Raw genomic sequence first — 26,641 nt, forward strand, 5'->3', positions numbered from 1 at the left:
AAATCCCTTCTAAAGGCTAGTAGTTTAAAAATGGTAAGCATCATCTATTTACGGGCATGAATCTAAATGATCTATGTTAAATCTTCGTAACTCTTCATAGAGACTTTTTAATCACAACAGTTATGCTAGCTTGGTAGGTTTTCTTTGGCCTATTTCCAATACGAAGCGAGGCTGGTTTTGTAGTTACAGACTCTCCCAACCCTGGCTTGGTCTGCCATGCTTTTAAATGGCCAGGTAGATCTTTTACAGATCATTAGCATAAGAGCTAGTGCTTGTATGTTTACAGTTGTTCTACTCTTCACAGAAGTCTTTACATACAATGGCTTTCAATACTTTTTTTAGTAAAACAGGCAGCAGATAAGAGAAAGTAGCACCTAATCCTGTGTCTGTTAAGGGAAATGTTTGCTCTGGTCGAAAGCCTCTTACAGTAAGCTTCAAACTTGCTATGTTGTTGGAGCCATTAATTTATGAAGAGGTTGCATGTGTAACTAACATTAAGAAAATGCACTTCCTAACAAGTAGTGTAATTGATCTACCTACACTTTAAGGGCTCAAGAAAGTTATTTGAGTTTAGCTAAGTTTGCTTTTTCAAAAGCGGTTGTACTGTTTCATGACTTACCAGCCCTTTGTGGGCTTCTTAAATGCCCTTAAACTAGTGGAAATCATTATCTGCTTTCTCTGTCTTCATCTTAGTTAGTGTCCTGCCAGTTTGGTCAGCCTAGTGCGAGAGACAATATGAGAAAGAAGAGGGGAAACAAGAGAAAGGAAAGACAAACAGCCTCTTTTAGAGAGGAAAAAGCTGTTTAAGCTAACCATGGCTGAAGTCTCTAGAGCAAATCTCTATGCTGGTTGCTGATGCCCACATTAATTCTTTGCATTACTTTTGTATTTCAAAAGAAGATGACTTGCTTTCTGATTTTAATTAAATAAGAAGAGAGTCTTGCTACTGAAGATAGATATAGAAGGAAAATTGCTCCTTCTCATCTGAAAATTTTTAAAATTGCATTTTTGTTTGCACTGTAACAAGCATAAACTAAAATATGCATTTTTAGATGCAATTTTACCAAGTTTTGCCTTCGTTTAATGAAAATGATACATGTTTTCATTCACTTCTGTAATATAGAAAATTTAAGTCTGTAGGAATTGTTAAGTTGAAACTTGTTAACAGCAACTATCTCTGTATCTCTGTGATGTTAGCACAGCTTTAGGGGAAGTCAAATCTAAGAATTTCTGTTGTCCTTACACATTTCCCAAAGTCGTAGGGGAGCACAAATGGGAATCCGTAGTATCATTAAAGCATAGCAAGAACTTGCTTCATTAAAATATTTATATTCTGCAGGTGCTTACCAGGATTGTCTTGTGCATTGAGCAAATGTGCTGAATAAGCTTTGTACCTGTTTTGCTGTAGACATTTGTCATAGTTTGTGATACAATAAATACTATTTTACTTCAGGAGTACATGCCTTAAATAATGCATATAAAAAATATAAAAACCAACCTGTTTCAAGAACCTAAAGTTAATGTGATGCTTAATGAGAAATTGAGCCTACAAAAATTAAGTTTAACTCTCTAAATGTACTACTTTGCACTAATTTTTGCAAATGAAAAAATAGGCTGGACTTTTTTTAGATTCTTTATTATAACAGAGTACTGCAGCATTGCAAGTCATTAAATAAAGGTAGCTCAAGATAGTAAACCAAACTGATTGAAACCTAAATGCAAATTTTATTTTGTGTTTTCCACCTTGGGCTGCTTTTGCAAAGCCTAAATAGACATGACTGTCCTTTTAAGAGGATTTGGATACATTCCTATACTGGGGAGAAATGTGCTTTTATATAAAATGCTAATCATGTTTCTCATTATCAAGAAAAAGGGGAAAATCTAATTTTGACAACTTTAACTAGGAAAAAAATGCCTGTGACTCAGTAATTTGACCTCTTTTACAAGACACGTTACAATATGATGTGCATCTGGAAAGAACACTCAGTACTGCACTAACGGATTGTTCAAAGGGAAACAGTATGTGGCAACCTTACTTCAAGGTTTCATTCTAAAACCTGAACTTTATTGTCAGGTGTAGGTAGTGGCAATGAAGGTGGAAGAGGCAAAGCTGGAGCTAAACTATTCCAGGATTTCCAGATGCTGAGCAGAATCTGGACTCACCCTTGGTGTTTGCAGCTGGACTATATTAGCAAAGAAAATAAGGTAAATTAGATATATCAAAATACTCTCTATTGAGAACTTTCCAAATAAGCTTTGCCAAATGCTAGGTAAAGTTTCGTCAAATTAATGGAAATCTTTGTTGCTGTGGGGTAATTTTGCTGCTGTTTTTGTCATATTTTTGTTTCTGGGTATGTTGTCATTTTTAAAACATTTTGCAGGGCCAAACCTTTGTAGAAGTTACCATTGTTTAAATGAAAAATAAGTGGATTGCTAGAAGTTTAATAAAAGCTTCTGGATGAGAGTACTTAATAAAATTTGTTTTTTCTCTTTTGAGGGCTATTTTGATGAAGACAGTCTGGATGAGTTCATAGCTTCAGATTCCGATGAAACTTCAATGAGCTTAAGTTCTGATGATTATGCAAAGTAAATGAGCTTTTATTTCTTGTTGTTTGTTGGATTTATTTCCCTAATAGAACTTAAGTGATTTCTATACAAGTGAATGTGTTTTTTTAATTTTATATTACCTGTTAGAATATGTTCTCTAGCAGTATAATTTAAAAAAAAATAATGGGGTGTACAATGTTACCTTTCTAGGAAAAAAAAATCCAAGGGGAAAAAAGTGAAGAAAGACTGTAGCTCAAGCGGAAGTGGCAGCGATAATGATGTTGAAGTCATTAAAGTCTGGAATTCAAGATCTCGTGGAGGTGGAGAAGGAAATGCAGAAGAACTTGTAAACAACCCTCCATCTGTTACAAAATCAGATGAAGGTGAGTATAATATACAAGTAAATAAAATACAAAGCACTTAATTTTGCAAAAGGCAATTTGAGAGGGCTGTCAGGAATTCTGCTTTGTTGCAAACTGAGGAATTCCTTTATTTCATGAACTGCTTCTATGCTTACAGCTCCTGCTGCTACTTACAGTACATTTGTCCTGGAAAAACAAGAGGCATCAGTTTAGAACCTGAGGGTCTCGTGGCAGGGAAGCTGCACAGTTATTTATCTTTTTTTAGTCATAAGTACAAAACAATACAAAGTTAACAGAGGAACTATGCTGCTTTTCATCTCTCTTTTGTTTAAAGTAAAAGCTTAATGGAAATATTAAGAAATACGCATGTCATTCATTGTTGCACCTGCAATTTGAAATGGATGTTGAGCAAGCGGATATAGTGCAGCAGGAATACCAGATCCTCTTTAAAGAATGTTATTCAAACTGCTTATATCTGTACATTTCACTTTTGGATTTTCCTTTAATAATCTAGCTTTTGTCTTGTATCCAGGATCATAGGCTAGTTTTCTGATTGTGTAATTTATTGTGTGTCTACTCACTTTCTCTGAATAAGTGAATTTTGGGGACAGTTAAGGTGAGAGTGGGTTTTTTTGGGTTCCCATTCTAATGACAACCATATTGTAAACGTGTAAGGGGAAGAGTGTGAGTGTGTATGTGTAAAATACATTTAAAGATTAAATGTATTAAAGAAATGCTTGTATTATAGGCAGGATGGGCTTTTGTATCTGAATCAAATAAAAGTTTACCTCTCATGTAGCCTTATTCAATTTAATGAAGGTACAGAATTTCTATACAAACATTTGATGCTGCACCAGATGAGGTTTGCGGGCAGGCTTTCAATCTCATTGCAGCTGTTGGAGGCCCTTCTGCAAAGTTTAAGGGTGGAGATAGATATAGAGAGGTGGTGTGTATAGGAATTTCCCACAGCACATCTAGGTCTCTTATTTGGTTAACTTGTTCATTCTTTGTTCCAATATTGAAAAATACATTCTTAACAAGCTTGTACGAGGGAATGCTCAAATGTGTGTTCTGTCAAGATCAGTTCTGTCTTACACCTGAAGCTTACTGGTGTGTCATTGATTTGCAGTGCATAGTCTGAAAATGTAAATGTTTTGAATTGTTCATGAGATAGAACGCTTCTCCTACCATATAAGTAAATATTTCAGTAGATCAAAGTTTTTATGTGAAGAAAGTTAGTGCTATAAATCAATCAATTTTTATCACTCTAATGCAAAGGAGGTTAAATTGAAGATCATAGAAATATCATAAAAGAAATTAATGTAAATCAAGGTAATTCATGGTTCTTGTCTGCCTTTCTGATTCTGACTATAATGCTGAATACATGCTTTCTCCTGGTTAAATTCAGAATGAACATAATGGGAGTATTGTTAAAGGTCAGCACAGTCCGCATCTGACACTTTTGAGTGTGTGATACAGATCCCAACAGACTTGTTTTGCTAGGTGCATAGTTATTTTGGTATATTTTTACAATGACAAACTATATTTTGTAATTTGTACTAGTACTTTTATTTTTTTAAGGGGTTAAGTCAAATTAACAAAATTAACTTACAGTAACATGTTAAAAATAGGATTGTTCCATGTATTTTACAGGTTTCATTAGTGTAATGGTGTTTTAGCAGATGAACAGACAAACTTCCTTAAAGAACTTTGCAAAATGGCAGAATTTGTTTGGTTTTTTCCTCTATTGTTAATTAATATAAAAGGTAGGGGAGGTGTTTTTTTTCTTACATGTTAATGTTGTCTTCTAACTTAGCTCAGGAAAAAAATATTCTAAATCTGAGCCTAACAAAAGTAAAGGAGATGGTTTACAGGTTTTATCTTAAACACCTGTACTGTTGTAACATTTGGAAACTTTCTTCAGAGAATTCATCTTGATAGGTGAACTGGATAACCTAAAAGACCACTCTCTCTCTTTTTCCAACAATTTTAGATGTTTTTTTTGAGATTCAAAATAATTTTATTTATGGAAAGCTTCTTTTTAATGGCTGTAACATTTATAGATGAGTTTTCAAAGATGTTGATAAATACTCTTGGGTAGAAGGTGGAAATGGTGGAACTATTCATCCACATATCCTGCAACACTAAAAGGGGATTTGTGATTTACTCATGACTTGTGCTATTGAAAACTGCTAATCTGGTAATGGCTAATAGTGCAAACACTCTTTTTTTCTTTGCCTGTTAGACTCTTTTCATACCAGTTAAACCTAATAATGAGGAAACAATTCTGTAGTTCAGATGTTTCATTGCATTTAAATGGAGACCATGCCTTTATCTTTTAATTCTTTCATTTTACTTTGTTTTTTATAGGCAAAGCTACATCCTCTTCCAATCCTGGTAGCCCAGCACCAGATTGGTACAAAGATTTTGTCACTGATGCAGATGCTGAAGTGTTGGAACATTCTGGGAAAATGGTGCTTCTCTTTGAAATTCTTCGAATGGCAGAGGAGCTTGGAGACAAAGTGTAAGTCAGTTCTAGAAATACTTTTAATGACCTTACACATATGTTAGTCTAACGTGTTCTTCAGTCTTCATAATGCTGTAGCTCGGTTTTCTGTAGCAACTGTGAGTTTTCCCATACATGCATGTACTCCAGTAAAGTCTTTCTCTGTGTCTAGAAAGGCAGTTTATTTCAAAGGTAGTATCAGTGAGGATGGAAGAAAAATAAAGCATTACAATAATTAAAATAACCTCAGAGATTAATTTTGTGTTTCCCTGTTTCTGTTTTCAGCCTAGTGTTTAGCCAGTCCCTAATATCTCTGGATTTGATAGAAGATTTTCTGGAGCTGGCCAACAGGGAGAAAACTGACAAAGAGAAGCCTCCAATTTATAAAGGTGAGTGTCACCTTGAACAATTGTAAAGCTAGTAACTGTTTTACAGTACAAGTCTCTATTCAGTCCAAAGGGAATGGATTTGAAATAATTGTTTTAATTGGAAGTATTGTCTGCTCTTCACTATTCCTGAAGGTGGCAGGATTTTTTGTCTCCTCTGCAGGTGGTCTCCGCTATCCCATTATGGACTCTTGCTTCTGATTTCATTCTGTGTCATCCCTACTTAATATAGCATAAGCAGATTAAATGGTCATCATCTGAAATGAGAGAAAGCATTTTCTTAAATTCTGTACAAAAGTGATGTTATATCCTGATGTGTGGCAAATTGTGATCCATCCTACTGGGAGAGATAATGAAAGAAAATGAGGCTATTTTAAAACAGTGTGTAGAACATACAAAATGTGAATTTAGGCTTTTTATGTACTGCAGGAGATTGTTTTTTGGATCTCATAAGGGAGCAAAGTATTGAATGAATTATTATCCTAGGGATGCTCAAATGACGAGGAATTTCTCACTAGCCAGACATGTCTTCTGTATAGGATATTTCTTCTGTTTACTCTGTGAGAACCTCCCAGAGCTCCTGATGATGCAATTCATCCTTATATGAAGTTTCAATTCCCAGTACATGTTGATTGAAGAATTATTTTGAATCTGCCATTCCCCTCAAATATTTTATTAAGTGTAAACATGTTGCATAGTTGCATCAGAGAAATGTGGCTTAGTGATACCAACACCATAGTTGGATAAAGATCTCCAGTATCTAGTTCTCACAGATACATTGTTTCTGGCTGGTGCTTCCTTACCTTCTGAACAGTTGTCATCTTCAGATGTTACAAGCTATCTGTGTTTTATGGAGTTTGCGCCTTCAGTCTGAGATGATGTTTTAAGGGGTGGATTTATTTTTCTTTTGTGGTAGTTCTTTTGGTAAGTGATTAGACTATGTATCATAACAAGATTCAGGATATAGAGATCTTCCTGACAGTGTGTCTCAAAATTGAATGTATTGAGTAGTTCTATCTCCTAAAAATACTGTTTTCTTTATAACTGATGGCACAGTGGGATTCATTTTGTGTACATATACCTTGATGGCCAATGAAAGGTTACTTGTGAATTGGTAAGAAAAAAAAAAAAAATCTGTCAGCTGTAGCTTGGGGTTTTTTTCTCCCATCTGGCAAGAATCAGCCATAACTCACAGAGTGATTAAATTGAAAAATATTTTTTCTGAATTTCAGTTCCCAAATGATTAAACCTTGACTTTTGAAATATCCTTTTGAGCATTTGACACTTATGAATGCTATTTGTATAGGAGAGACTATTTGGAGAAGAGGGGGCTGATGAGAGACCTCATCGCCCTCTACAGCTCCCTGAAAGGAGGTTGCAGAGTCTTGGGGATGAGTCTCTTCAATGAAGGAGCAAGCAACAGGACAAGAGGGAATGGCCTCAAGTTGTGCCAGGGAAGGTTTAGACTGGATATCAGAAAGTATTTACAGAATGGGTTGTTAGGTGTTGGAATGGGCTGCCCAGGGCAGTGGTGGAGTCCCCATCCCTGGAGGGGTTTAAGAGTAGCGTTGACATATTGCTTAGGGATCTGGTGTATTTGAGAACAGTCAGTGTTAGGTGAATGGTTGGACTGGATGATCTTCAAGGTCTTTTCCAACCTAGATGATTCTGTGACTTACACTAATTGTGTAACAAGAAACTACACAGATCAATTGGAAAAGTACAGTTGATTCTATAATGCCTAAAAACTAGATGTAGTTATTTTAAAATCAACTTTGGCTCCAAGTTAAGGCATATCTCTGCAAATGTGTGTATACAACTAGAAATAGTGAAAAACCAGAGTAAATACCTTAAAAAAGATCAGGTCTTTTCAAATACTTCAATTAAAACTTAACCTTGGAACATAATTTGATTATATATTTCTATCTTTTAATTCCAATCTGCATAAGACTGCTTTGAGGAGTTTAATATCAGTTGGTCTTTTTGTAAAAAAATAACAGAATCTTAATAGAAAATGGATAGTGATAGATGCTTGATGCTTTTTGCAAGGTAAAATGATACTAACAGCATTTATTCTATTTTGAATAATTTTAGACAAAATTGGTTTAGGAGCTGTTGCAGGCTTGTGGATAATAATTGTCATCACAAATGCAGTTGCTATTATTTTCTGTCATGTTCCATATTTTATTATTAGGGCTTCACTACATAATTTTCAAGGCATGCCTGTGGCAAGCACCTATATCCTCCAAAACCTAACTTTATCTTGAATAACCTATAGTCTTCTCCCATTGTTTAAAATTGTCATAGAATAGTATATTTTATGTTCCATATTTGGGGAGTTGTGTATACTCAGTATTATCTGTTTGGTTACTTCTGCAATCAACATTTTAGTAATTGGACTATTACATTTACAGGTGAAGGAAAATGGTTCAGAAACATTGATTACTATCGCTTAGATGGTTCAACTACAGCTCAGTCAAGAAAGAAGTGGGCTGAAGAATTTAATGATGAAACTAACGTGAGGTGAGATCTCTACTGATATATATACTTAATTTTCCCTCCTCTCTTTTTGTTCCCTGTTTATTTTCTATTGTATTAGCTTAATGACCTTAAGGCTAGGCAAATAAGTATCGCAACACTGTCAGGTTCAGAACTTGCACAAAAAATGTGCAGCAAAATAGGCTTCTGTTTCCTGAGCTTACTTCCATCTGTACTAATCAATACTTACTCATTGTTTCCTTGTTTTCATTCTTGTTTAGATTGTCAGCAAATTGGATCAGAGACAGTCTTTTATTACAGTTACTTAAAAGACTATAAGGACCTAGGAAGGTCAGAGTTCCATGGGGTCTGGCCAGGAGACAGCAGTTGCTTGGCTGGTCAAGCAGCATCCAGCTCTCTTCAGCCATCTCCAGAACTGTCTCCCAGCCTTCAATACATTCGTACAAGATGGGACTTTCAAGTCTGATTTGGATAGGTAGATAGATACAAAATTTGGAAAAGTTTAGTGAAGTTAAGGAGCTGCACCTTCCTATATTTGTTTAAAAAATAAAATATGTAGTTATATTGCAGTCATTTGTAATGTACAGAAAATTAAAAAAAAATTACATGGAACAAAGTATTAATACTCTACAATAGTTTATTGTGTCAGATGTCTGTCAAGAGCTCGTTTTAAGTTGAACCTGATTGAGATGGTATTAAAAAAATGCAGATACATCAAAGAGCCAGTGTCATTCTAGAGTAACCCTGAAAAGCTGCTAGCCAGGAAACAGTTTCAACAGCATGGGATGTGCCTGTTTAAAATTATGGTTTAATTTGATATAACTAACTTTATTAGAGTTTGAAAATGCAAAACCCAAAATTGTTTCTTACCCACCAGTTTTTGTTGACGGTAGGTTTGCAAAAGGCCCTGATCTGTATTTCTAGGAGTGTTATGTTTTGCTAAAAGTGTTGTCCTTTTAAAATCTGCATCTGTTTTATGCTTAATGCAGTATTTTAATGAAGTGTTCGAGTTATTTCAGTGTATGAACAACTCCATAGTAACATAGCAACATAGGAACAATAGTTGTTTTCAAAACATTAACATTTTGCAACTTTTCTCTGTTCCAGAGGCCGCTTGTTTATTATATCCACTAAAGCAGGTTCCCTCGGAATTAATCTTGTGGCTGCTAATAGAGTAATCATCTTTGATGCTTCTTGGAACCCATCGTATGATATCCAGAGTATTTTCAGGGTTTACCGCTTTGGGCAGAACAAACCTGTGTTTGTGTACAGGTTTTTGGCTCAGGTAGGTTTCTGTCTTGATATTTTTGTGACATTCTGGTCCTGCTATCAAATTTATGAACTGTAACTATTTGGACTTGTATTGAAGTCTGTAGTGGTCTACACTAATTCAGTTATTTTCCAGCCCTAATCTGATAGCAGTATTTGGCCACTGAAAAAGTTCTTGAAGGGAGGATTAGTAAAATAAGTAACTACTGAAATTATTCCCTGTTAAGCCCACCTTGTCTGACACATTGTGTAACAAATTCTGGAATTCTAGCAGTGATTCGCATGTCCGGACTCAGGCTCCAAGTTCTCAGTTTTTTTAATTTGCACAGCACTAAAAATTCGTAATTGAACAGACTGTATAGAGGATGGTTGTTGCTAGGCTTGCTCAGTGTAGCTGTCTTCTACAGACCCCTGCTCTGTGGACCTCTGATGGTCCAACTGCAATGAAAACATGGGGAGCTTGAGAATTTCTTTTATAAAAAGACATCCAGTCATGATTTGAAAACTTGTATCACACCTTGCAGATACTAAAGATGTGTAATAGTTTTGATGCTCACTCATCTATGCTTTAAGTATAATGCCATTATTTCTGTTAGGAAGTATCTTGCTTCATCTTCTAGTTCTTCAGGTGCTATAGGGTAGACTGAAGACCTTTTCCCAGTAACAGTACCTGACTCTTGATCAAAAGTCACTATTTCCTTGCCAATTTAGATTACATTTTGTAACATGTTGTTGTCAGACATAGGCTTTTTTCTTCAGGCTTCAGTCTATTTTTGTCATTTTCTATGTGCACTTTTGAACTGTTGATATCCTTTTTAAATTAACAATGTTCAGAACAGACTGTGCTGTTCTCACACTTCCGATAGTCATCATCTTTTTTTTAAGAAGAAATCTTTTTTTTTCATCAAGGATCTAATTTTTTCATACACAGCTGTGATGAATTACACTTGACTGCTTCCCTTCCCTTCTCCTCTCTACCCTAGTGATATGGTATCTGTTTTCCTTTTTACAAGCCGCTCAAAGCAGCAAAATAAGGTACATGCTGTGAAAATAGCCATTTTTTTGGCCACAATCCTACTTTGGAGAATTGAAGTAGAAATGAATCTCTTCAAAACATTACTGAAAAAATACATTTCTTAGTCTAGTCAATAGCTAAATGACATCTGTACACAATTCATATTACTTTGTGTTTGCTTCCAGGAGTTGTTTTTCTCTCTTTTTTTTTTTTTTTTTTTTTTTTTTCCTCAGCAAACAATGTTTGCAGGTAACTTTATAGAAACAGGGTCAAAGAAATGAGGAAAATGTTGTTATGTTGTTGTTCTAGCTCTTTTATACCTATTAGGTGATTTTCCTATATGACAAGAAGGTCCAGTATTTGTGTGAAAGTGTGTGTCATCTTTTTTAGGGAACTATGGAAGATAAAATCTATGATCGTCAGGTAACAAAGCAGTCATTGTCTTTCCGGGTTGTTGACCAACAGCAAGTTGAACGTCATTTTACTATGAATGAACTTACAGAACTGTACACTTTTGAGCCAGATTTGCTGGATGATCCTAATTCAGAAAAGAAAAAGAAGAGAGATACACCCATGTTGCCAAAAGTAAGTTGATGCACATCACTAGGGATTACATGCTATAAAAATAACTTGCATCTGTTTCAGGACATGGGTTATTTGATTTTGGAAGGAGGACAGGGCTGTGTTTTCACTTTAGAGCAGTATTTTTCACTTTGAATGGAGGTGAATAACAGGTAACACAATAAAATATGTAATTAATGTAACAGATGGTATAATGAGCTAGATAATGAGTTACTCTTCAATGTAATTGACAGTATAAGAAAAAGCTCTTCAGTTGAAAGACAGAAATTTTCAATCTGAACAAACAAAAATATATTTGCACACAGAGTGAATAGAAGTTTAACTGAGGAAACTGTGGAAGCCAAGATTCGAATTAACATCTAAGTGGGTGCTGGTGATACCTAGCATTACCTCAGTTTGTGATAACAAATCTGTGAGGTGATACTGTACTTCAGGGTCTGTTTTTTATCTACCTAGATAAGAGTCAAATTAATCCATGCTCTCCTTTGCCAAGCCTTTTTGGTTTTTAGTTTCTTGTTTAACTGTTCTTGTAGGGACCATTAATATAGATACAGTAGAGATAGGGAGAAAGTTGCACTTACTGTTTATGTGAGGAAAATTGGACAAGCTAAAATTTTTGTAATCTATTTTTAGTGTTTCCAGTGCTAGCAGAGACCAGTGACATTTTTGTAGACAATCATTTACACAGTTTAGTGAGAATGCTGATATTCTGTACCCTGGACTAATGTGAAGTAGTGATGTCAGACCTTTTTCTGACTCGGTGCTAAATGAACTTCTAGGATCACAGTGGTTTCTTTTCACTGAGGCCTGCCTAAATCTGTTTGTAATGGATGTGGCGTGGGTAGTAGTGGTTCATTGTCACTGCTATCTGTAGTAGTGGTTCACTATCCTATGTAATACTTAAGGAACTAGAAAATTTATTAACTGAATTTAAAAATAAAAACTGTACCTTTTACAGTCAGGCAGGACTAAACCAGGGGAAAAAAATAACTGGTTCAGTTATTTTATTCTTTTTTTCCAAGTCAGTTTGTATTTAAGATTAAGCGGAGATTTTTTTACTTTGTCTACTTTATACTCTTTGTGGATGTGGTCTGCTAGAGACTATTTTATCATTAAGCTATTGTGCAATTATCTTCTTACCAGGTGAATGGCTAGGCCACACATTTACATGTTACTGTTTACTATAGTTAGTTAACTAGTTAAATTTGAGTTACTACTGTAGGACATTCTGCAGTGCTTGGTTTTCCAGTTTGTATATCCTATTAATTTCCAAGGAAAAATGGTATGTTTTCCATTCTAGACTATCTGTAGACCACTACAATATAATAAATTGTGGTCAGGCATTGCGTTGGCATGCTTAATACTTAAGCCATTCTCTGAAACAGTCTATTAGACCACCTACAGTGTCTTTGCAGCTGCCAGGGGGATTTACGAATTGTTAGCCCTGTAAGTGTTAGTCACTGTTACATATACATTTCAAAACCCTTGAAAACAAACTTTAATGACTGTATCTAAGCTCTTTTTATTGCAGTGTTTCTCATTGTAAGCAGTAAATTGCAGATAACTGAAAATGTATTTCTGCCTTTTTCCTATGTTGTACATTTTTATTTTGGCAAAGTAATTATTTTACTTCCTAAAATATACTCCTTTAGATTGTAATTAATAGTATTTATTTTATCTTTTTAGTGTCATTAGTTATTCTATGCCATATACCTTTATACTTTCACAAACTCATAGCTAATGCACCATTTGCTGCCGGTTACTGTTTTGCCAATTATCAGGCCTAGCATAAAGGACACAGCCAGCATAAAGATGAACCAATAACCAAATTGTATTTGATACAAAAGGGTCAGTACATGGGTGAGTGCTGGGGGTACAAACAAGTCAGATTGTACATAATTGACATCAATCCCACTGACCCCAACAATGACACCGCATGACCAACAATGGGTGGGATAAATGGTGAAATGCAGTCTCCCATAGAAGGGATGGGAGACAACCGAGTCAACAAGCCAAACACATAAGACCAAGGAAACCACACACTGAATCTCTACACAGCCCGCATTTACAAAGGCCAGAGCTGACTGGAGCCCAGTCCCAGGGAGGCAGAAGGTCCTTCCCCAACAGGGAACTCTGCACAGGGCATCCACCTCACACACAGACACTGCCCCTGCCTGCAACGGTCCCAGCTTTTATCCCTCAGTGGGACACCTGACCTTGGGTTACTTAACGTGGGACCCCTGGGGCTCATTTACCCAATGGCTCTCCCTGCCAGGCCGGCCCCACCCTGGAGGGAAGCCTAAAGGCAAACTCACCCCCCCTTTGGGAAGGGCTGTGGCAATCACCCAGATGTCAACCTTAATTTAGGGCTTGGGGTTGAAACCCCAGCATTTCACTTATTTTAATTTTCTTAAAAATAAGTAGGTTGAATACTCAAAGCATTGATTGATCCAACGCAGTAATTGTATTTTGGAAGTTACTTGTTTTCTTTTACGACAAAAAATCAATTAATGAATGACTGATAATGTAAGAGAGAAAATTTATAAACTCCAAACTTAATCTTTCAGTTTTAAATACTAAATTCCTTATTAATTCAGTTCCAACCATTAGTGTAAGGTTTGTGTAAGTTAAGTTGAATACAAGCTTTTAACCAAGTTCCTGGCTGTAAATAGAGCAAATCTGTGTACTGGAATTCCATTTGGTTTTTTTCATGGTTTTAGCAAATGGTATTGAATGGAATTTCATCCTTTTAAAGATGTGCATCTTGGTACATACTGTGTGCAAATTCCTAATCCCTTTTTTTTTTAATTTGTTGGCTGGAAAGGCTATAAATCATTAGGTAGATTCATCTTACTTCAGCAGTTTCTGTATTCATTTGTTGAAAGCAGGGCTTTGCATCCCTGATAGCCTCACAGAATATGGGAAGCTAGCCATTAACCCCCAAATATATTTCCCTTTCTTTGTCCCCCTGAATTAGTCTTGGTAGTGAGGAAGAATCGTGCTGGATGCTGAGTTCCCTCAGCTCCTGCATAGTCGGGAGTTGGGAGCTGCAGCTGTGTTGTAGGAAGGACGTAACTCCCAATGCACGTTTTTAGCTGGTTGGCAGAATAGTCGGGGGCATGCGTGGTAGCTGGTGTTTTCATGTGTCATAGATACAGTTGTGGTGAACACTTCCTCAAAATGTTGCAGGGAGGAAGTGTTTCTAGGAGTGTTAGTAAAAATCAGTAGCTGTCATCATGTAATGTATTGCTTGCAATCTGGGTTTTGGGCACGGAGTCTGAGGATTGGAGTGAAGTCTGTCATGTATGGCCATCAAATATGCCTGAGTGGCAAGTTACCGTGAATGAATCCTGGGTAGTTCAGCCAAGCAAAATTACCAAGCAAATTTAGGGTGATTTCTCTGCTGATTTGGCATTGACCTGCCCTACCTAGATGAACAGTGTGTAGTGCCAAGGTAGTAAACTGTCACAAAGGAATTTATGTCAGAAAACTGTTTCACTTGGTACTTATGTTTACTATTTTGTTGATCCCACTTTTAAAAAATTATTTTGACTGCATTTGTCTTCCCTGTGAAGCTTAGCTGGTTGGGATATTTTGTTTTCGTTTTATCCTCAATTAGGTTCTTGCTTTGCCCACAAAACTGAGGTAGCCCATTGTTGCAGTTACTCCTTTGATTCCTGTGGTCTGTTTAATTGAATTGTGGCTCATGCCTTATTTATAATATCTAAGTTTAACGTGTATGTTTTATTTCCTATTCTGTCTTTTATTTGGTCTATCCAATTCTCTAAAATCCTACATAAACAATCAGAAGCAAATATCAGCTTTAGGAAATATTGCAGTGGATATTATTCTCTAAACGGTGCAAGGTTATTAAATCAGAAAGTTAACTATTGCTTATTTCAGTGTAATTTTAGCAGACATGTATGATTAAGCTTTACAATTATAAAATTTCTTAAATGAATTAACAAGTTCATAGCATAGCATTTTTTAAAAAAGTTGAATAAAAAGATTATTGGTATGCTTATGAAAACATTTTATTGTAACATTGATTAATTACATAGCATCTGGAGATTAAAATTTTCTTTAAGATCATGTTGCATGATATTCTGATGCTTTGTTCATGGTAAGTTCAGTACACCCAACCTGATCTCTGCAGCTCTTAGCTGGAAACAAAGGCCATTAAAACTTATCTGTATTACTCTTCCATCACTGAGCTGTCTACCCCTTGACTGGGCTGTTCCTTTGTAAGTACCAGCAAAGCAAAATATGCATTTAGGCTAAAAGGAGGTGTTAGTTCTGGCTTTTACAGGTTTTGTGTACAATTGCCTCTCTGTCTTCAGGCCTCTTCTACATCTTCAAAGCATAGAATGCTGAACATTATTGTGTAATTTTATTGTTGTACAAGAATGTAAGGGATTACCTTTGTAATTCTTAGCATTGTTGTGAAATGCACAGTAAAACACGTAAATATTCTGTGTCAAGTGGAAATAAAGCTGGGCTCTGAAAGAACAGACTCCTAAGAACATGGGTACAAAGATGTTGAAAATCTGCATTTTACAACTGACCCCTTCCAAACATGCTTTTTAGAGGGAATTCTGAATAGAAATTAGGTGAAATGTTTTCCATCTTTTTTCCAACTGTCTAAGCATGAATGTGAAGAAACCTGTGGAGGGTTAATAGGTTTTCTGCTGGGTGTTTACTGAGTCAGAGAACTTCTTGACTTCAGTGACATCCCACAGTAGGAAGGTTTTTTAGGTGTGCAGCCAGGAATTGTGTATGCTGAGGAAGAGTAATTCAGAGCTGAGCATTAGGAGGATTCTTGTAACCCCTAGTTTTAACACAGCTTTCAACTTCTTTGATACAAGAAAAAAGTTTTCATTTCTTTTTCTTTTAATGGGTTAGGAGAATTTATTCTATATTGTTTTAAAAGTTAAAGCCATTTTGTGAGTGAAGAAACAAATACTACTTGTTTTTTAAAAATATATCCTTGAGAATTTTGGTTTTGCAATAATCCAAGTTTCAGTCAGTTTTCTTAGAAAGTGTTGTGGGGGGTGAGGATGTTAAAGGTTGCTGTTTCATATAAAAAAATCACACGGAAAATGTGTAGTATGTAGTTTTTCTGGAAGCTTATCAAAGTTTCATGTCAAGTTTTAATTTTAGCAGCAATTTTTCACCTTTTACGGTCTGAACAATACCTTCAGGTTGCTGAGGAGTGCTGAGGAGCCAGTATGTACAGTTCTTGGGGGAAAATGCCTATTGCACTACAACCATAACTTCATAGCACCATTTCTCTGCCCTTCTGCATCTTGAACAATGTAAATACTTGGTAAAACAGTATTTTTATGAACGTTGTTCACATGAATTACTAAATTAGTCTTAATTTCCACTGCTTGATTTCATTTACCTGCTATCCCTGAAGAGTTGAATTAAAATTCAATACAAAAAAGGTCTAACAGGTGTCTTAAGACTCAGTCAAATTTGCTGTTTGAAGTATAGAAATAATTACTATATATAGGCTGTGAACTTTATGCAAATGTAGTGACTAATTATCTAACACAGACTAAAGGCATAAACAGGTTTTGTTATTCTTCTCTACTTCTGTAGAGTAAATACAAAATGAAAAGATGGTGTAAAATGAGGAAAGTCTGTTTAATATATTATGATGGTGTTTTGGGTGCTACATTTTTACTCTGCTCTGAATTTAACAGTGGATCTGGAGCCTTTTTTTAAATCGGTGTGATTTATGACTGGACTATTGTTTTGGGTTTTTTTGAAGTAGGTTCTCACAGACTCTTAATGCTCATCTCCCGAAGGATTGTATGTTGGGATAGACTTGGCTAATATGTAGCTAACAGGGAAAAAGTTTTTTCACCGCAAATACTGATAGCTGGACTCAGTGATAAGTGCAATACTTGTGGCTTACCTTGGCCAGTGCAATACATATCTCAGAATAGTATATATGAGGTAGGAGCTGGACAAAGACATAATGGGAGGGCACTGGGTGTCCCTCAGAGCTGGCAGTATTGCACCCTATGTTCCTCTCTTATTCTTCCCTAGATCGACATGTTCAGTGGGTTAGAGTCACAGTCACATTTTTATGTGAAATGAAAACTTGGCTCAGTTGAGGTCATGTAATGCAGATTGGAAAAGCAGATTAAAATAATAGTTCAGATTCGGTTGGATATAGTATATCGTTATTTTATATTACCTCAGGACATAGCCAGGACGTGTTTTACTGTAGGTTCTGTACTAGGGGACAATTTTTTGAATTTTGGAAGGCTGTTGATCTCAGAATCAGAAGAATTTGCTGCTTATCTGAATTTTATTTTTAACCTTGGTATTAAATGCTCAATTGGTTGAGAAAAACTTGTTTATGAATTACAACATAACTCACACTCCTTTATGGAAGACCTCCTTCTCATACATTTATCTCTCTATAGTATTTAATTTCCATGAGGATTTTAAAAAGACAAACCTTTTTTTTAAAATTCAGAACCTTTTTTCTGTATCTTAATTTTTTCATTCATCACCAGGATTTCATCTTAAAGCTTATAAAACGATAATCATTGTTCTATCTACAAGCTAAATAAAGGAATACTTATTCTGATGATTTTGTGTGTGTGTGTGTAAGGTGAATTTATTTTTTTAATTGTAAAATTAAACAAACTAAATGGCAGTACCTTCCATATCCTGGTTTTCAAGCTCCATCGTTAAAGTTAATGCAAAATAAAGTTTAGACAAAGAAAAGCAAACACACAGTTGGATGTAATTTAAACCACATTTCGAAGACTGTGTTGGCTAAGTGAGTGTGGATTATATTCCAGTATTGTTTTCAATAATAGTGTTGCCATGGAAATTAACGCATATGCATGTCCAGGAACCCTCCACACACTGATGTACAGCTACAGTATGCTGAGAGCACTTTTAATTGTGTTAGCTTACTTTTGTAATATCTTCTTGACTTCTTCACCCACTTCATCTAGATGTTTATGTCATATCCTATTATTGCATCCCTTTTCTTTCTCTGACTTCTCTCCCACCATCCCAAAAATACCATTATTTGTTCCTTGTGCCCCTTAGTCATGAAGATATTACTTTGAGTATTTTCTTGAGGAGCTGGTGATGAAAGTATTGATTCAGATTTAGGGAGACCAGATAGTAGAAGGATGAAACAAAGAGTAGCTTATATAACTGGTTAACATAATTGAGTATTAAACACACAGAGAAAAAAACAACTTTATGTAGCTGTTGTGACAAAACCACTGGTCCGGACTTCCACATACAGTTCCCAGTGTTGTTGCAAAAATCTGTTTGCTTGTGGGTACAAGCCATTCTTTCCAATCCTTGTTTGGTCTAGATTATAAAATGTCAGGGTAGGACAGTTTATATTCCCTTTTGAACAAATGCCTGGCGGAATAAAGGCACCATGTGAAGTGGGTCTGCAGGTATTCATATAATTCTACTGCAATAAGTATATTCAGTGTAGTTGCTGTAATTCATTTCAGGAGTGATCCAAAAGTTCAGTGAGATAATAGCTTTTGTATTATGAATCTTAGACTGAATGCTGAGCTGTATTGGAGCTTTGTGTGTGTGTATATATATGTATATAGCATGCCTGTGAACAAAACCTTCAGGATAGCTTGCTGTTGCAAAGGACATTGTATTTTGGTTAACCTTAAAAGCAATTATGCATTTGGGGTATTATGGAATATAGAGGTCTAAATTGCAACCTGCTGATCAAATCGGATTCATAGCTATGATTTGACCTTCCATAGTCCAGATGGGGGGGGACTATTTATCTTGATATGCATCTTAACAGTTTTAAGAAAGCAGCTTTTTTCTCTCGGATGCTGATGGACAGTTGATGGACCAAAGTACCTGCTTAGTGTTTTAAATCTAGTAGAGGTGCTCTTTATATATTATAGACATAGATTATTGATAGGTCTTCTCAGGTATCCAGCCTAAGCAAAGGAAAAATCATTGAGCACATTCCATTCTTTTTAGGTTCTTAAACTGCATTTATTGTTGTGGAATCTTAAGTGCATTCCTGTGGTTCATTAAGTGATTGGACTGTCATCTCTGTAACAGATTGTTAATCCATTACCCTCCCTCTGAGGAAAATTGTACTATTAAATTATTTTTTCATTTTGTTTCGTTGTGAAGTGCTCTGAGCTGCTATTTGTGGAATTGGGTCAAAAGCAGTAAGTTAGGCATGCACGAAGAGTAAATATAGTAGAGCTACTGAGTGACCTCTCATTTTATCATCTCTTCATTTGAACAGGATACAATTCTGGCAGAACTGCTTCAAATCAATAAAGAGTATATAGTTGGGTATCATGAGCATGATTCACTCCTGGATCATAAGGAGGAAGAGGAACTCACTGAAGAAGAAAGGAAGGCAGCATGGGCAGAATATGAAGCAGAAAAGAAGGTAAAGCTATCTAATCAGGCTCACATACATGAAAATAACCTTTCCACATTCAAGTACCTCTTTCCAATTTGTTTGGGGGAAGTTACTTTTCTTACAGGCCAAAAAATGGATATGTAAAGCAAATTTTGACATACGAAAAATGGAGGTTCCATGTCTTGTTTGCTCTTTCGATGCTGGTCTTTTCTGTGTATTTTCTTTGTTACTTTTGTTTAAAAGTTACTTTTTACACACACATTTTTTATTCTGTTTCATAATAAAACTCAACTGGTGTTCTGTGTAATACCTCTCTTTTACCATGTGAGGGAAATTTCTGGCTCCATTAAAGGTATACAATTGTTTTCAGGACTTTTTGCCACGATCCCACAAATGTATAAGCATTTGCTAGAAAGGACCTAAAAGTTTGGGGTTTTTTTCTTTTATTCCTTGTTTCTTATTTTATATTTAAGCAGGTGGTAGAATGAAGAAAATTGTAAATTGGCTACAGGTTTGGGATTTTTTTACTGTAAAAGGAATGTGATAACTTGGTGTAACTGGAGTTTAATAGTAGGAAGATTCCAGGAAAGGCAAAGTTTGGTATTCGGATCTGATTAGTAATCTGAAAGTAGGAAAAGTGGATGAATAAATTGCCACTGACCATCTTGAATGAATAGATAGGTGACAAATGAAAATGGAGTACTGGGAGAAGGTTTTGTGAGGAAAAAGAAACAGGAAGATATAATACAGTAAGCACTGAAAAATTGCCCCATGAGAAATCCATATGGGAGATGAGCTTTATATTCCTGCTAATAAATTATGTATTTCACTTTTTCAGAATTTGATTACAGTGAATCAAACTCAACATTAAGTAGTGGGTTTGCAATATAAAAAAATGCATCTTAACTTCAGATATACTAATAAGTCATGATCATTATTTTTCTTAGTATGTCAAATAATTGTAATTAAGCTAAACTCGCATATTACTGGACTGGAATTTAGGTTCCTTTGTGATTAAAATGTCTTTCTGAATTGAGGTTTGTAAAGGATCTTCATTTACTGAGACGGGTTAGCCTTCATATGCAACTTACAGTGCCTGTAGCCTTCTCTAAGGGCTGATTTATCTGCATATGGTATTTCATGGGTTATTACAGAATACCATGAATTATCAGAGTTATTAAAATATAAGTACATTTTGTGTTTTTAAGGGCTTGACTATGCGTTTCAACATGCCAACTGGGACCAATATGCTTCCCACAAATTTCAACTCTCAAACACCATATATTCCTTTCAATTTGGGTGCTCTGTCAGCAATGAGTAATCAACAGCTGGAGGTAAGTAGCCATCCAAGTAGTGTAACATGTCTGTGTTGCTGTAAAGCTGCAAGTTTTTTTCTGTCACAAATAATGGATAATGTAATTTTTAAATACTTTGGTATTTATATAACTGTGTCCTGTTTTTAATAGGGCTTTTTTTTTGGTGTGTGTAGCTATATTGAGGTCTAACCTGTATGTGTAGAAACCTATACCTGTGTAATGTCTCAGGATTCCGGAAGACTTAACTGCATTCTTTGCAGACATTAATTGCCACATCTAGCTTTCTACCTCCATCTGTCTTCTGTCCAAGAAGAGATTGGAGAGAGGAACACATGATCCAGTTATCTCAGGTCAGGGTTTGCCATCTTAGCTGAAGTAGCTGAGGCATTTCTTCCGAAGAAGATGCCAAGCTGTGAACTGCAGGAGTTGAAGTCTTGTGATACCTACCTAGTGTCTGGTGAGGAGTCTGTGCTAAAGAATTGAAAACCTCCAACAAAGTGCAAATCAGCAGGACCTGTGTTGAATAGACCCGAGTAATTATACATAATATATGCTAGTATTATGCTAAAGTAGATAATTTATCATAATAGATAATATTTTGAGCACATAGAATGAGTTGGAACTGTAATGTCAAAAAAGTCAGTATTGCAGAAAATTTACCTGGTTAGAAATGTAGCACTCCTGTGATGACCTGAAAACCTTTGGGTACAAAAATAGTTTTTTATAAATACTCTCCACTGTACAAATTAGCAAATTTATACATGCTGTTCAGTTACTCTATGCTCAAATTCAGTTGTATGGAAGCTTAGACTTACTGACATATGCAAATTGAGAGAAAAATATAATTAAAGTCTAGGTACACAAGGCAAAGATGAAGAAAACTTATAGAAGGTTGGCAAAGAAATGTATTCTTTATACCTGTGCTTTATAATTAATTTTCTCAGGACCTTATTAATCAAGGAAGAGAGAAAGTTGTGGAAGCAACCAACAGTGTAACTGCAGCAAGAATTCAGCCTCTTGAAGACATCATTTCAACCATAGTGAGTGAAATGGATAACTGTAGGTTATGGGCAAACATTAAATGTTATCGGGCAAAGAAATTACTATTGTATATGGTTATTCAGCTGATTAATTGCATTATTAATGAACATATTTTCCAGTTTGTATCGAATATTATCCATGTAGCTTGCAGTAACCCTTGATGGTATCTAGATGACCTGGAGCCTTAGAGAACTACCAGTTTAGATTCACAGTAGTTTGGCCTGTGCTGAAAATGCTGATTTTCTACAAATAAGAATAATAATTATACACAACAAGATGTATTTCCTGTATCTTGTCCTTATCTATCTTGTCTTGAGCTGTCACATTTCTTGCTTGCTCCCAATAATCTAGAGGTGTGTTAATTAGAACTAATAACTTGTAGTTCCAATTCTGGTGAAGTGTATTTTTGCATTTACTGGAAATTGGGCTGTGTTTTAACTCTTGATGCAACTCTAAACATATTGCAGGACCTCAGTTACCCTTACGGTTTTGTTAAAATGACTAGTGCCAAGAAAGTTTTGGGTTTTTTCCTTTTCAGTGGAAGGAAAATGTGACACTCACGGAGAGCCAAGTACAGGCCCTGGCACTAAGCAGACAGGCAAGCCAGGAGCTTGATGTCAAGCGCCGAGAAGCCATCTATAATGATGTCCTTACTAAACAACAGATGGTAAAATATCTAATATTTATTTGATCAACTGTTCATGTTTGAACTGGTGTGTTGAGTATGGACTTTGCATGTGTGCATTCAAAAATAGAAGTGTATGTTTAGGTACATAAATATGTACTTACAGAATGTGTGTACTTGATGGCATTGTGTATGACACAACATCAGGAGTTGTATTGGATTGCATTGCTCAGCCTCATCAAAAGAGGCTCCATGGGAAGTTCATTAAAAAAAATATTCGCCAGGTTTTTCTGTTGAAGTAGTTGTCCTGAAGGTCATGAGGCATAAAGAGAAATCTGATTCCCAGAGCTCAGAAAGCAACTTATGAAACACACATCTTAGAAAGTATTGGTAATTTTTTTTTAGTGTAGAATTATTTTGCAGAATCTGAAAGTTGCCCAGATTATGTCAATGGGAAGAGTTTTCTCTTAGGCAAACAAACAGACCGCATGCAGGACTTTCAAAGGGAAGATAAATGGTACCTGACAAATGATGTTGTAACTTATACCTGGGAATAATTTCACAGTATAGTGCATGTTGCCCTAGCAATTTACCTAAATGCTATATGCAATACAATAGGCAAGTCATTAAGAGAACTTGGCCCTAAATGGTGTTACTAAATGGTTTCTACAGTAATCAGCCTGTGAATACCATCACATTAGTGATGGTAATAACAATGGTGCTTTTTTCCTTCAGCCATGCTATCCCTAACAAATTGATTTTAACTCTGAACTTGATACTTGCAGCATTGAGGCAGGTCATGCACTTCTAACAGCTCTACTTTCCCTTCACAGTTAATCAGTTGTGTTCAGAGGATACTTATGAACAGAAGACTACAGCAGCAGTACAATCAGCAGCAACAGCAGCAGATGTCTTATCAGCAAGCAGCAATGAGTCATCTCATGATGCCAAAGCCTCCAAATTTGATCATGAATCCTTCCAACTACCAACAGATAGATATGAGAGGAATGTATCAGTCAGTGTCAGGTGGTATGCAGCCACCACCATTACAACGAGCACCACCCCCAATGAGAGGCAAAAATCCAGGGCCTTCCCAAGGGAAATCAATGTGATTTTGCACTAAAAGCCTAAAGGATTGTTAAAATCAGAGAATGAACTTTTATTTTTTTAGGAATCAATGGCTTAACAGAACTCAACTGTAAAAAATAAAAATAAATAAATAGTTTGGTTGGTCCCCTTAAATGCCATGTTCCATATTAGTGTTTCAGCTTTGTTTAAATGGGACATAATGTTTTCCCTGTTGTCAGTGATGTTGCCTAGAATCTTCTTACATATGTTGAGTACAGGAGATAACAAGTTGTTTTCAGTGAAAACAAGTCCTCCCATAACAGTAGCATCTCCACAGGTTTCCTGTCTAAACTCCTATGCTTGCTTTTAGTAGCTGCAAAGCTGTCATCAGATTCGAGAAGCTTAGGAAGGACTGCAGGTCTGTATGTTTCAGTATACCATATGTGAATTGTAAACAGCTGAGTTCTTGATTAGAGTTGATTCCTCAAATTATGGAATACTTTTTTGCTTACCCATTTCTTTATATTAGTGGGAATATTATAACAGAAATAGTCTAGTTTCCTTTTGACTGAGGTCTGGACTCATACTATATCATCTATGCTGAATGAAACAGGAACTGAAAATACTCTTTGAAACAGAATTGAGTGCAATATTCTTAAATACTACTGCTCTGAAACTTCTGATTCATGCAGTTATATAGAAACTGTGTATACAGCCTTAAATAGTGACTTGGGGAAGGTGGTTATTCTTCCCTAGTCTTCTGCCATTTTTTATTTTCAGTTTTATGTGATGGAATAACAAATGGTGATCTTCAAGTTAAAGATGTTTTTCCTTCACACGCTAATTTACTCTATGCCGAGTCCAATACAAAGCACATTGCTGTTAACTCCTTAATGCTGGTGCTACTGTCTTTTCCCATTGCCGGCAATGGGAGACGGGCCAAGAAAATTCAATTCCTGGTATTTTGGGGGTTAAAAAAAGTGATGGTGGCCAGGGTCAAACCCTGTTATACGAACAACTTTAAAATGGCAGAACCATTGCTGATTTAAAATCTATAGAAAGTGCTGTAGCAACTTCCAGAGCTGCCAGAACAGTGAAATAACTTTTCCTCTATTAGATAAGAGTTTGGATTATGCACTCCTCTCCATTCTCTTTGGTTTGTGTGAAAAACTGATTTAGTACACAAAAAGATTGATCTTTGTTTTGTTCTAATGTAGACCAGAGATAAATTTCTGGTTAATATATATATCATTAGCACTCTCTTTACCCACACTTTTTGTGCTTGTGAAGATTTTAAGATAATTAAATACAAATAGGGCTTTTCTTTGAATATAGTTTGGTTGATTCTTCCCCTCCCCTTCCCCCCCCCCCCCCCCCCCGAGGTTTATAATCTGGGGGTAAAAGTCAGTGACAGGAACATTTGAGGCAATGGTGTATTGACTACAGAGAAATCTGGAGAAATGAGCGGATGGAGACTTTTGCTCCAGATATTGCTGGACTCTTCTGACTTGCTGACATGAATTAAAATTGTTATGGTTTCTGGAAAGTTTCTTGCAGGAGTTTGAGTTCTTGCCCTGAATGGACAAGTGGTTTTTGCATCTAAATATGCAAATCTTACGTGATATTTCATTTTGTGATTGAAACTTGGTTTGTGATCTGAACAGAGTTTGATCTGTTGCAAAACCAGCTAACATGCTGCTGTCTTGGACTCTTCTATTACAAGATACCACAAAAGAACCTCAGTGTGTTCTAGTGCTTTGCCAGCTCTACAATAAATTTAATTTGGGGGGAGGGGAGCAAAAAGAGACTCATTCACACTAGAAGAAACAAAATGTGAGACTGAGACAAACATTTGAAGGCAGATGTACTCTGGGCAACTCTTAACTGATATTCCTACATGTCGTGAATAAGAGAAATACTTTCTACCAAACCTGGGAATGTTCCATGGAGTTTTACAGTAACTCAAAGACTTAAATGTGGAAGTTTTAGGCAACATTTAAAGGCACATTTTTTTTCATTCTGGACAAAACTATGGATAACAGAAGACTAATGCATAAGAAGAAATCAGAGATAAGCATTGAAATAAAATTTGGACCACTTCGCATACATGTTTCTCACTTGACATTTTAGCTGCATAACAATGTGCTTTGAGTATAACATCAAGCTTTAACAGATATTTAAAGACAGAACATACATCAATAAGATAATAAAAGGCTCATTTTTATATTTGTTTTAGATGTTTTAACTAGGTGAAATGGCTTAAGATGACGAATAAAAATGTTGCTTGTAATACAGTTTTGCCTGCTAAATTCTCCACATTTTGTAACCTGTTTATTCCTTTGGATGTAAAGCGTTTTTGCTTAGTATTGTGATACTGTATATGTTTTGTCCCAGTTGTATAGTAATGTTTCAGTCCATCAACCAGCTTTGGCTGCTGAAATCATACAGCTGTGAAGACTTGCCTTTGTTTCTATTAGATGGCTTTTCAGTTCTGTATTAAATATCTTAAGTACTATAGAAAAGGTGTCCCTTCTTCCTATAAGGCTGTTTTGTAATATATATAAGGACTGGAAATGTGTTTTTAAAGAGAAGAAGCATTCAAGTATGACAATATACTATCTGTGTTTTCACCATTCAAAGTGCTGTTTAGTAGTTGAAACTTAAACTATTTAATATCTCATTTAATAAAGTGACCAAAATACATCAACGTGCCTTGTGCTACATTCACAATACAGCATTAACTCTGCAGGGATACAGGCTGAGAGCTGTCTTTTGAGAACTGCACTGCCCTGTGAGTTTAAGCTCTCTTTTCGGTTTTTTTTTTTTTTTTTTTCTGCAGCGAGGTACCCGTTACTGGATGTAGCCATTAATGGCATTTAAGGAAAACAGTTGTGGTCCAGGTTTTCAAATTATATGAATTAATAGTAGCTTCTGCAGCCAGTCTTGTCTATTGAAAATGCAGAGCAAGTTACTGCCCAGCAATGATGAATTGTTAAGTGTAAGTTGAAGTTCTACTTGGTC

At 35.8% G+C, this 26,641-nt stretch overlaps 1 protein-coding gene across 4 annotated transcripts in view; it reads left to right on the forward strand.

The window, feature by feature from the left end:
* Nucleotides 1-26,323, forward strand: part of ATRX (ATRX chromatin remodeler) — an 89,186-nt gene extending 62,863 nt beyond the window's left edge. For all 4 annotated transcript variants that reach the window (XM_074915433.1, XM_074915434.1, XM_074915435.1 and 1 more), the window contains 13 exons: nucleotides 2,075-2,205; nucleotides 2,498-2,586; nucleotides 2,758-2,930; nucleotides 5,280-5,433; nucleotides 5,701-5,804; nucleotides 8,216-8,324; nucleotides 9,408-9,585; nucleotides 10,975-11,169; nucleotides 19,448-19,597; nucleotides 20,779-20,904; nucleotides 21,831-21,926; nucleotides 22,466-22,594; nucleotides 23,386-26,323. In XM_074915433.1, coding sequence (XP_074771534.1) covers nucleotides 2,075-2,205; nucleotides 2,498-2,586; nucleotides 2,758-2,930; nucleotides 5,280-5,433; nucleotides 5,701-5,804; nucleotides 8,216-8,324; nucleotides 9,408-9,585; nucleotides 10,975-11,169; nucleotides 19,448-19,597; nucleotides 20,779-20,904; nucleotides 21,831-21,926; nucleotides 22,466-22,594; nucleotides 23,386-23,664 — 1,913 coding nt within the window. In that variant the 3' untranslated portion in view covers nucleotides 23,665-26,323. The remainder of the gene's footprint in view (nucleotides 1-2,074; nucleotides 2,206-2,497; nucleotides 2,587-2,757; nucleotides 2,931-5,279; nucleotides 5,434-5,700; nucleotides 5,805-8,215; nucleotides 8,325-9,407; nucleotides 9,586-10,974; nucleotides 11,170-19,447; nucleotides 19,598-20,778; nucleotides 20,905-21,830; nucleotides 21,927-22,465; nucleotides 22,595-23,385) is intronic.
* The last annotated feature ends 318 nt before the right edge of the window (nucleotides 26,324-26,641 follow it).

Source organism: Athene noctua, chromosome 11 (genome assembly GCF_965140245.1).
Source record: "Athene noctua chromosome 11, bAthNoc1.hap1.1, whole genome shotgun sequence".
NCBI lineage: Eukaryota > Metazoa > Chordata > Aves > Strigiformes > Strigidae > Athene > Athene noctua.